Consider the following 12,171-nt stretch of genomic DNA (forward strand, 5'->3'; position numbering starts at 1 on the left):
AGTGAACCGTCGGATCACTACATATCGTGACCGTCGGATAGTAAGTTACAAAATGTACAACGGTAAAGAAACACACTTTACCTAACTCTAACCTAACTCTATGCTAGACCAAGTTGAACTTAACTATATCCTATGTGTCGGAATATCCTAACAAAACAAAAGCTCAAACGAGGGTTTGTTTTTAACCCTCAATTAAGCTATTTTTCTAACGCTCAAGGAGCTCAATCAAGCGCTTAAAAATGGCTTGAACGAGTGCTTAAAGTGGCTCGAGTGAGCTCTCTTTTTTCACCTAAACGCATTGTCCCTTGCCAAAAAGTGTAACCTAACTCCATGCTTTTACCCAATGACATTGGGTTCAAATTGAGGAGCCTCCTTGAAGAACTCAATAATCTTATTGTAACTAATGGAACATTCTATAATGCCTTACTTGGGTTTTTCAACTATGATGATCTTCTTGGCACCTTCTTTTTCCCTAGTTGCATGCCTTAAATTTTAATGGTAGTCAACCTTCTTCTCAAATGTTGGTTGCTCCCATTAAGATATCATTTTGGAACTCCTTGTGATAAAGCATGACCTTGAAGGAGGATGAGCTTCATACCAAATTACCCCTTCATTGGCGTGCTAAGATCTTGAGTTCAAATATGTTGCATGGAATTTTTAAGTTGTCTTACAAGGCATGAGAAGCTAATAGAAACAATAACAAAGAAGGCAAAGGAAAATGAGATTTGTTTGTATAGTTGCAACAAGAAGAAAACATTGAGTTGATTAAAATACCACTAAATCAAATCACACTAATCTAAGAAAGGGGACCTACATGCAGCATTCCGTAGGGTTGAGCTTTTGTTAGAGCAATTTACAACCCATTGTTTAAAACCAAGTTTGATCCATAGGTAAATTAGATATGAGTTGTATTCTAAGAGGCAACAAGAAACTCATATACCTATTGCATTCTTTCTCACAGGCAATACATAAATCAGATTAGATCAAAAATTAGTGGATGATAGGTATATGGATAGATTGTTGTTTGCAATGAAAGAAAATGATATCTTTCAATATTTCAATACATATTGGATAGGTGATAAACATTTAAAAGGAGTCATGTCTTTAAAAAAATTCCTTAGATATAATGAAAATGAGATCTAATTTTTATGTTGATTGTGCATTCTAATAGATAAGTTTTTCCTCTTTTATTTTGTTAAAAATTCAAATTTTACAAATTATTTATTTTGAGGTTTTGTGTCTTGCTTACTTCGCATGGTTTAGTTTACTTTTATTTTTGCAAAACTTAATTTCTTCTTACCACTTGCCACAATAGAGAGAGAATTTTGATTTTCTAACATAGTGTCAATGCTTTATTTGTAGTAAATGAGTTTTTTCCTATTCTCAATCTTATTGCATCACTATCCTTCACTTTAAACTTAATTACAACAATACTATTAATGATGTTGACATTTTGAAGGAAACTTTTTACCATCCCCAATACCAAAGCCAAGAATTAACATCTCATCTACCCCAATACGCACCTAACAATTGAAACAACCACAAATCACCAATTATAACACAAGTAATTACATATCCCCTTGGAGACTCCACAATCAACATTGAGGGTTTACCCTAGTTACCACTCGTTGAACTCTGTGGGGCTTCCTAGGCATGGTTATATGGGAAAAACAAGAAAAACACCATAGAGATGTATGCCCTATGATAAGTTAGGCTCCATAATTAATGTCAACATTTTAGCTAGTTAGCACCTATCAATGACGTCTCCAAGGTTTGTCATGCATGGTTATATGGGAAGAACCTAAAAGAATGCAAAAAGATGTATAACCAATGAGAAGGAAGAGCTAAGGGCTACCTTAACTCAAAGAATGTGAAAAGGGTATGGTAAATGGCAAGAAATACATGTGTTATGCCACATGGTGCATCCAAATGTGTTTCCCATCGCTTCATCCCTAGATTGAATAACTCATTCTAGGGATCATATGCATATTTATGGGATTTCCATATCATAGCCTTGAAAGCCTATTTTGAGCTATAATATGAGCCAAATTAGGGTCTAAGAAGTGATGTTGTCAAAACTCATAGAATTATTGATTTATTTCCCCTCTCCTTGTGCATCTCACTCTTTTTTGGGGTGACACTGTGTGCACCACCCTCTTCTTAGTAAGATGTCCCCATTACATTGTCCTACTCCACCCCTCCCCACTTGATGTTAGGTGCATTGATGAGGTGATGTTATCTTTATAGAATCATCTCTTAATTTCTTCTCAATAAAACAATTAAAACATAATATTCTAATTTAGCCATAATGCAATGTACCAATCACGATGGTTGTAGCCACTTTTCCTTCATCTGCCACAAATTGCTTCATTTTTACAAGGTTAAACTCTCAAATATAATATATAGTTTTTTTTGTGACTAGCAGAATCGATAACACGCTGGCTCTTGTACTCGCGTGATACAGGGTCAATCCCCAACAGCGACCACTATAACGTCCAGGGGTAACTGCACTGCCCCCAAGCATAGCACACGAGTCAAACGAGGTTTGAACTTGTGACCTGCACAGAAGCATGAACGCCTTAGCAATATGTTCTCTAGCCAACGAGCCGCACCCTGGGGGCTACTCAAATATAATTTATTAACCTCAATGGGGATAGAAGATTACGCACATGTACATAATTACAAAAATGCATAATGTATATTTTAGTGTTCATTTGCTTTTGCATCATTTTTTTTTCATGTGTTTTTACATCAAAAACAATATTTGTCTTATTTTATATTGAAATTTATGAAAAAAAAACTTTCTATATAAAATATTATGTTTAATTTGTCCCCAAGGTGCAGCGTAATTGGTGGACGTCATGCTATGAAGTATTGTGTAAACTAAGAGATCCAAGGTTCAAATCCCCCGAAGTAACCTAGTCTACAAAGAAGACAAATCGTAGGCTCCAGAGGTATAGTAGTGGCAATCAGAATCGACCATGTGTCACGTGTACGAGACCAACCCAATTGTCAACAAATATATATATATATATATATATATATATATATATATATATTTTTATTTTTTCAAACAATATATTTAGCTTCTTAACATTTGCATCTTAAAAATCTAAAAAAAATGGTTTAAATCATTACAATATGAGGAAGAAAATGTTAATAAAATTGTCCCAAAAGTTAATGAAAAACGAGTCACTTCTTAACGCGTAATAAATTTTACAAGTTAGGCAAGGCTCATGATTCATAAATTAGGGAAAAAAATATGAAGCAATTTTTCAAACGTGATGCTCGAATACACTTTCTTCGTGAAGGGCATACATTTTGGCTCGTCTTTTTTCATTTGTTTTTGGAAGCTATTATCATGGTCTGCATTTCTCGCTTGGCATGAGTTTCAACAGGATGAGAACATGGGCAATGTTAACTCTTCGGTGAACCGATTACACTTTTTTGGCCAGAATTCTAAGAGTACTGATATGTGAATTTTAGTTTCATTCAACATATTCCAATGTTTTAACTTTTAAGTCATTCGAATTTTGTTATCCAATTTCAAAGCCTGAGGTACAACCCATAGTGCAGAAAATAAACAACATTCAGTAATACACCACTTGAGATAAAGGCTTAAATTAGAATTTGATAAACACTTAACAGATATTGCCAACAGATATTAGCATATCCAATCAGCCTATGACCTTGAATTGCTTTTAGACTGTGTTATGATCTGCTTACAATAATCAGTAGCCAAATCATACATATTTCAAAAAAATGAATAGAAGCATTTTAGAGTGAACCGATCAATTGCTACTGCACTGCATTGATTGAAAAAGAATGACTCATCTCACACCTTCTGGAAAGGTCTTAATGATTACATTTTGAAGCTTAAATGACCATCATAACGTCATCAAGCAAGAAACATATGGTGCTTAACGAAGCGTTGAAAAACATCAAAATAAACATTGAATAAAGCCACCTCACGTATCTTTCTTTGGTGTTTCTTGCCTGGTTTGTAGATCCATGTCTTTCATCTGTTGTTCTACTGAAACAATTCCTGTCTGAGAAAGGAACCTGTCAACAGACAGAACTTTAAGAAAACGTGTTCACAATAGAGTAACGACCATAAGATAAAACACAAGAAACTTGATGCCTTCTCTAAACTTCAAATTAATATCAAAACATTCATGGTCAGTGAAAATGGCATAATAACGTTTCTCCCAACAGTATTGCCAGCAAATGTATTTACTATTGAATATATACGATAATATTACGTTGTTTCATAAAAATGGATTAACAACTCCCTATTAACTTTGAGCTAAAAATGGCAGGAATGTGACTGAAGCTAAATTGCTTCAGTCAAAAATAACGTGACATAGCTGGTAAGATTATTGTGAACATTATGGGCCTGGTAAAATCCAATCCAGGTATATCTTGGGCAGTAATATGGCCAATATTGGAATTTATACTGCATATTATAAAGTGATTAATCATCTTAACCTATTTTTCCTGCCATTGGTAGATGTTTTAACTTTTGAGGGCTGTGAAGCCATTCTAAAATTTAAACATCCAAGATATGCATGTTTGGCTAATGCATCATCCAACTGAATCTACAAGTGAGACTTCTAAAGGAATTTCATGCTAATGCATGGCTAATATCATGCGACTTGCAAAAATGCAAACAATTTGGAAAACACTATTTAATAGACCTAACTTTGGGAAAGTAGCAAGACGTGAGGTCGAGAAAGGGTTATGATGTTTTCCACAAAATTGCAGCAAATCAAATACAAATGCAATCCCTTACTGCTGAGGAGGAAGCTGTGGTAGATACTCTCTTTGCAAATCTAGATTTCTAAATCATAACTAGCAACCTTGATGACAAACTTGTTCTCCAAAGGTCGAGAATTCAGGAGTTATGATGTTTTCCACAAAATTGCAGCAAATCAAATACAAATATAATCCCTTACCGCTAAGGAGGAAGCTGTGAAAGATACTCTCTTTGCAAATCTAAAATTCTAAATCATGAACTAGCAACCTTGATGACAAACTTGTTCTCCAATTCACACCTTAACCCACATGCTGAGGAGAAATGCAAGGAGAGGATTTCCTCTCCCACTCAAGAGACTTGCAAAGGCAAAGATGAGGCCGACAGAGAGGAAACTAGATCTGGCATAATTTATAGCAGGAGGAAACCAAGTTTAGATGTCCATATCATGGAAGTGGTGAGGAGGCCAGGGACCATGGAGAACATCCGAGTCAAAGGAGTGGATGCCCAGAGACACTCTCAAAGAGCAAGGATCATGGCACCCATTGTTAAGAGATGACAGTTGCCGACATTCATTGGTGTTAGGAAGAGAGAATCCATGAGGCACTGTAAGATCTGTCAGACTATCCAGAACAGTAACTGTTGAAATTCTATAGACTGTGCAGCAGAATCCAATTTTCTGATCTGATAATTACTCCCTAATAATATTTTCAAACAGTTTATATCATGCCACTGATATCATTGAATAATTACATGCAGAAAATCTCAACTGTAAATGCAGCGGAAACAATAAAAATCATAGAAATACAACCGTGCACAGTAGATACTATTTTTCACCTGAGAAACCTAATTCAAGGGAAAACCAAGCAAACTTTTCTTGAGGAGAAATTGTCTTTTCAGTAAGGTTTATAAAATCAGAATGTCTACAAATATGTGCCACTATTACAAGACAACTTTCAAGTCAAACCTGGTCAAACTGCTGCTGGTCAAACCAGTCAAAAGTCAACTCAGAAATATGTGATCAACTTAGTCAACTGCCTACAGTCAAGCTCAGCCAACTGCAGTCAAACTCGATCAACTGCCTGCAGTCAAACTAGGTCCAACTTCTAGTGATCAAACTCGGCCAACTACAATCAAAGTCTATGGTCAACTGCAGTCAAAGTTTGCAATCAACTCTTGTCAAAACCCTCACATGTGCATGTACAGACTGGTCAAACTTGGTCAACTTAGCCTCCAAGAGTTGAGATGAAAATGATAAAACAGATTTCTCCTTAGCCAAATTTCTCATCCACTAGAAAAAATTGAATGAGCTTGCTATGTTGATGAATGTGTTAAACCCACATCGGATGTGAACAGTCATAAATGATAGAACAGTAAATTACATTTCTTATTAACTTAGATGTACATTTATAATACATTAAAGTCACCATTAGATTCCATCTTCCAACTTCTCTTGGACTCCGGTGGCTGTTCACATTCCACACCAACCAATAGAGGTCTAGGTGTTCAACATTCCCCACCTTAATCCAAAGCGGTATGTATGAGTCCAAGAAGAGAGTTGTAATACAAAATGTGAACGCTTAGTGCAGTTCTTAGAACTCTTAGTGCAGTTCTTGGAACTCTTCCAAATTTGGCACGACACTGAGGTCTTCTGCTAGAGGAAGTGCTCCTCATGTTTTGAAGAGGGAAACCTTCAACCTTGAAAGGGAGGTCTCACCCCGCATAAAAAGGGAGAACCTCAACCTGAAAAGGGAGGTCTCAACCTATGATGGTTTAAGGATGACCACCAACCGAAGGCATACTCAGGGGCATCTTTGTCTCTAGCTACAACTCTGAATCTGTTATGGCAGGTTGTGGCTTAGGCTCACTTGATGTGGCTTTGAAACTTGTAGATGGCCATCACTTCCCCCTTGTCAGATACAAGGTGAGATGATGGAGAAAACTCAACTGCAAGATTGTTCAATACTCTAGAACAAGTTCTGACATATCACTGAAATATCTTCTTGGCTGTTGAAGCCCATTGCCAAGAAGTGATCCATCCAAGATAAATCTTTGTTCTTGCAGGAGACTTGTTTTTTAAGCATCTGTTTGAAGAATGAGTGGTTTTATGACAGTGCTCACATGGATGAAGATCAAAAATGGTGATCTTTCATATGGCCAACTCGGTCACAGTGTTGGCATTTAACAACTTTTGGCTGTGAATGTGGAGGAGCATAATCTGGAACAGTTGAAGGTGAACTGTCATGAAGAAATCCAGCACTCTGAAACTGGATGGGCTTTGAGTAATCTGGAATGTGAAAGGAAACCTCCTTATCATATCCAGTCCGATTTTGTGCTTGTTATGGACAAGCTCTTCCCAAGGTCTGATGATTGGCTTGGGAAGTGCAGGTTGGACTTCTAAATCTGCATGCACATCTGCTCTTGAATCAGGCTCAACTTTACTGTCTTGATTAGTTTTTTCATGTTGATGGGAGTCAATTTCTGACTCAAAAAGAGAATTGTTCTGAACAGAAACAAGTTTAGAATGATGATTATGCTGTTGTATCTCATCTTGTTGTAAGTGTGATTCAAGCTGCAAAAATTCAATGTTTTCTTGTGCATATTGTAGACAGGTTCTAATGTCAGCAAGAGTGTCCCTGTTGATGTTTACCATCCCATCAACAGTGGAATGAATTAAGGTTTTTAACAGCTCCAATGCATCATCAAGTCGATCCATTTCACAATAATTGAAGCAGAAAAATGGTGTTGGCTTGCACACATAAAAATAGTTCCCACTGCTAAATAGATGTAACTATAGGATGAATAGCAAGCTTCTGTTGGACTCTTGACCACGTCCAGTGCTATATATGAACAAAAACAAATTCAAGCATTCTCAAAACAATAAGTTGTGAGCAAGCTTTACCATCACTTGTGGAAATGACGCAAAGACATGAGCGCAGAGACAAAGATTCATTTGTTTATACATAGTTCAAAGAACCAACCACCAATTGTAACATATGTGCTCACAGAGAAGTGGTGAATCGGCTTCGTATAGTTCTATAGAGATTTGATCAAATGTTGTATCCAAAAACTACGGTTTACATGCAAGGGAGTTCTACTTGGTCACTGTTGCTTCCAATCTTGTGTTTTCCATTTTAATTTTTTTTAGGAATGCAAAACTTTTGCCTTCAATTTACTAGAGCCAAACTCCAGCGAGAAGTCCAATGCCTCATGATCATGAATCTCATCACTGTTAATCGAACTTGTGTCGGTCGTCTTCTCACGGAGCTTCAACACATATATACCAGTTTTGATTGCACCATTCAATGCATAGAAAATTTCAACACACTAATAAAACCATGAGTGTTAAAGCACACCACAAGTAATGACAACAACAAAGGCAGTGTGGCTACTCCGCGGGCCTAGAGTGTGGCATTGGAGTTTTATGTGACCACAAAAAATGGGATACCTTCCTACCAACGCACAGTGATGAACCAACGACACCACCGATGTTAAAGAGCCAACAAATCACCTTATACAGTCTTCAAAACTGTGTTACCATACAATGCCAAGACTGCTTCAATTGTGTTCCCAAGTCGGCTTTACAAGTCAGCGATGAACCATAGTTCAGGACCAACGTTCAACACTGCAGCAATTTCACACCATAGAACCAACAATTTGCATTCAACTATAGGGGCACAATGAGAAGTTGATTATAGAAATTTTGGGACACAGAACCGCAGCACAGCGCAGAGCAATCAGGCAAACGTACACTCAGTTGTATGATGAATATTTCCTGAAGCCATTGCAATCAAAACTCACACAAGATTTTGAGAGAACACTACTCCTTTAGTCACTAGATCCCCCAGAACAAGATGCGCTTTTAGCCCATGAATCGATAAAGAAGTGGAGCCCAAAGAACAGGTTACTTCTGGAAATATCTTGTGCTCGATCTTCAACTGAGTCATGGTCGGTCAGACAAGCATATCATATACATTACAAGAAATCTCTGGAAGACATTGCTTCTCATACTCATGGAGACTTCCGCAAGTTGCTAGTTCAACTTGTAAGTTCTTACCGATATGAAAGTCGAGAAGTTGATACGTGCTTGGAAAAATCTGAAGCTAAGCAATTACATGAAGCTATAAAGGACAAGGCTTTCGGTAACGAGGAATTCATTCACATAATAACTACAAGGAGTAAGGCACAGTTGAATGCCACTTTCAATTATTAAAAAGATGACTATGGTCATCATATCAACAAGAACTTGAAAATGGGAAGCCAAAAGACTTCCTAGAGTCACTACGAACTGTTATCAAATGCATTTGCTTTACTGAAAGATACTTTGAAAAGATTTTGAGTTGGCAATACTTGGGACGGACGAAGAAGCCCTTATGCGAGTGGTGGTGACTCGTGTTGAGACTGACCTGAGTAATATCAAAGAAGAATACCACAAAAGAACTAGCAAAACATTAGAGCATGTAATAGTTGAAGATACCTCTGGAGACTACGAAGAAATTTTGCTTACTTTGATAGGCAAACAGCAATCTTGAGCTCTGTTATCTCTATCAGTCCGGACTCTGTTGCATGTTGCAACGCATTTCTCAGGACTTCAAACACCAGGAGCATCTCTTCAAGGAGGTAATGGACCGAAGCCAACAGTGGTATGGGAGCAGTGGTATTACCAATTCCACTGCACATCGAGAATGCCAATAGAGACAGACATGCTCAACGCATCTAGAGAAATCCATAACCAGCAATCACAAAACGCAGTTCGAGACTATGCCCACTTGCTTAGAAACACTCTTCCAAATAACTTCCATTGGTTTGCAGGAGCAGAGAAAATGACAGTTACAGGGCAGAGATCATAGCTAGAATTTAGCTAAGAAAACATTCATGAAATGCAGAACTGATGGCAGAACTGACATGCACAGAGAGGCCACAAAACAAGTGGCTCAAATATGAGCAGGGCAGGATATCACCTGCTCTAATACCATGTTAAACCCACATGGGATGTGAACAGTGATAAACGATAGAACAGTGAATTACATTTCTTATTAACTTAGATGTACATTTATAATACATTAGAGTGACCGTTGGATTCCATCTTCCGACGTCTCTTGGACTCCGGTGGCTGTTCACATTCCACACAAACCCATAGAGGATTAGGTGTCCAACAGAATGTCTCCTCACATGCATGTCTATTTATATAGAGCTCTAATGTTGACGGGAGACCCAATAAGAAGCCCCTCATCACAAGGAACCCCTTTTCTTATGGAGCCTACATTACAACTCAACATTAGACTAGAATTTTTTATTACACTAAGCGTGAAAACCCTATCTAAATAAACAAATCAAACCCGTTTTATAAAAAATACATCACTATATCCTAGAGCAAGCAAAGTGAGTACCGTGGGCCAATCTCCCTAAGCCAAACACCAAGGCTCATGGAAGAAAGACTGCTCCAAGCCATTCACCCCTAGCCAAATTAGCATGGCCCCATGGGTGAATGTATCGTCCCCCCTAGTCAAATTAGCATGACCCTGTGGGAGAATGTGCCTATTGCTGCGAACTGTGGAAGCATCAACACTCCCTCTCAACAAAGGAGACATTCTATACAACACCAAGCTTGTCTCTAAAGTATACAAACTTCAACTTCCCCTTACACAAAGGCTTGGTGAGAATGTCTGCAATCTGCTCTTCCATGGATATGTACTGGAGCTTCATTGTTTCCTTTTGCACCATGTCTCAGATGAAGTGATATTTGATCTCAATGTGTTTCAACCTGCCATGAAATATTAGATTCTCTGAAAGCTTGTCACGACTTTGATTATCAAAATATATCAAGGTTGTCTCTAGCACCTAATCAAATAGTCCTACAAGAAGCTTCCAAAGCTACACTGCTTCTTGAGTTGTGACATTGGCTACAGTATATGTTTCTTCTCTTGTATTGAGTGTGACAAAAATATGCTTCCTACTAATCTAGGATACATAGTTCATCCCAATTTGAAGCAGCAACTCGAGGTGCTCTTTCTATCCACTGCACTCCCAGCCCAATTAGAATTAAAAATGTAGTGAGTGAAGGTCTTCTAGCTTATGCCTTAGACAGTGAAGAATGCGAGTTTGTCTTTTCTCTAGCATGGTGTGAATTAAAGAATTAGACTTCAGTTTCATGCATAGTGTTGAAGCTTCAATTACGTGGAATCTTCTTTAGTTTGACTACAGAACGAAGTGACAGTTACAAATTCAATTAGAACGAGCTGGTCTTCAATCTTGATTGAAGGGGGAATGAGTTAAGACTCCAAGCGTTAATAGGAGAGAGAATCAGTTGAACTCTCAATTAACTCGCAATTAGAACTTGAGCTTCTAAATTGAGCTAGGCTACTTGCATGCTCGAATTGGGTTTGTTGACCACTCTGTGTCAACGACCCCATAGCAGTACACCCATTTTTTCGCAAAAGGGATCTATCATGTTCAAGTGTTCACGCCTTTCAGATTTTTCATCATCAGTCGATAGTTTTGTTAAAGTTGTAAATCCATTCTACATGGTTATAATGTAAATGATATTAGTAAGACCATTATGTATGTAACAACCAAGGTAAGCATAGTATTTTGATGACAATTTCTACCTTAGGAGGTTTTTTGTCTCACTGACTCATCTGTGTCTCTAGACACAAATGATCAATAGAGTTTTACCTCCAACCTCACCCCAAAGTTAGGGTGGATTTTGTCGTCAAGATATTAAGTAATACCTAGTGTTTTTTATCGAGTCTTTGTAAAAGTAATTTGGGAATAATCTTAGCTAATTGGCTAGATTATTTTATTACAAATTACTTGGTCTACTAGATCATATTTTGTGTCACAGAAATGGGTAAATGTTGAGGGTCTATAACGAACGGGTGTTCCCCCTTCATGTATTGAATTGTAAAATCTTCATGTAAAAAATATTTAGTGCATGGTCCCTCATAATTAGACACCATGGCTAAATATTAGAGGGTTGGAAAAATTATTAATCCCCTCATCAGTCAATTAATTAAATTTTCTCGCAAAATTAAATTAAATCCTAAGCCAGAAATTTAATTAATTTTGTGTCCCAGGTAAAATTAAATTCTCCAATGGTGAAATTCGTGGGTTTTAAATAAGTTAATTTTTGGAGGTCCCCGCAGAGAATATTGAAGAAATCAAATAAATTTTGGACCCTTGGGCCTTGGTGGTTAAGTCAAAGTCAAATTTTTGAGGAAATTAACTCAAAATAATTAATTTTGAGTTAATTAAAAATCAATTAAATGATAAATTCGATTTTTCCTCAAAAATTAAATAATTTCGACAGTGATGATTAAAGATTAATTAAATCTTTATGAACGGTTGAGATTAATTTGACAGGGATCAAGCCAACTAGTCGTTGGAGATTTTACCTATAAATTAAAGATCAGTGACAG

The 12,171-nt window shown here is 37.2% G+C and overlaps 1 protein-coding gene and 1 pseudogene across 4 annotated transcripts in view; one reads left to right on the top strand and one right to left on the bottom strand.

Moving 5' to 3' along the window:
* Positions 1–3,605: 3,605 nt before the first annotated feature.
* Positions 3,606–12,171, bottom strand: part of LOC149172299 (uncharacterized) — a 97,810-nt gene continuing 89,244 nt past the window's right edge. For all 4 annotated transcript variants that reach the window (XM_089427686.1, XM_089427685.1, XM_089427684.1 and 1 more), the window contains one exon: positions 3,606–4,062. In XM_089427686.1, coding sequence (XP_089283812.1) covers positions 3,877–4,062 — 186 coding nt within the window. In that variant the 3' untranslated portion in view covers positions 3,606–3,876. The remainder of the gene's footprint in view (positions 4,063–12,171) is intronic.
* On the top strand, positions 8,242–9,285 carry LOC149172300 (annexin Gh1-like; annotated as a pseudogene).

Source organism: Pinus tabuliformis, chromosome 4_2 (assembly GCF_031772625.1).
Source record: "Pinus tabuliformis cultivar Carrire ecotype Pingquan chromosome 4_2, CPIR1, whole genome shotgun sequence".
Classification (NCBI taxonomy): domain Eukaryota; kingdom Viridiplantae; phylum Streptophyta; class Pinopsida; order Pinales; family Pinaceae; genus Pinus; species Pinus tabuliformis.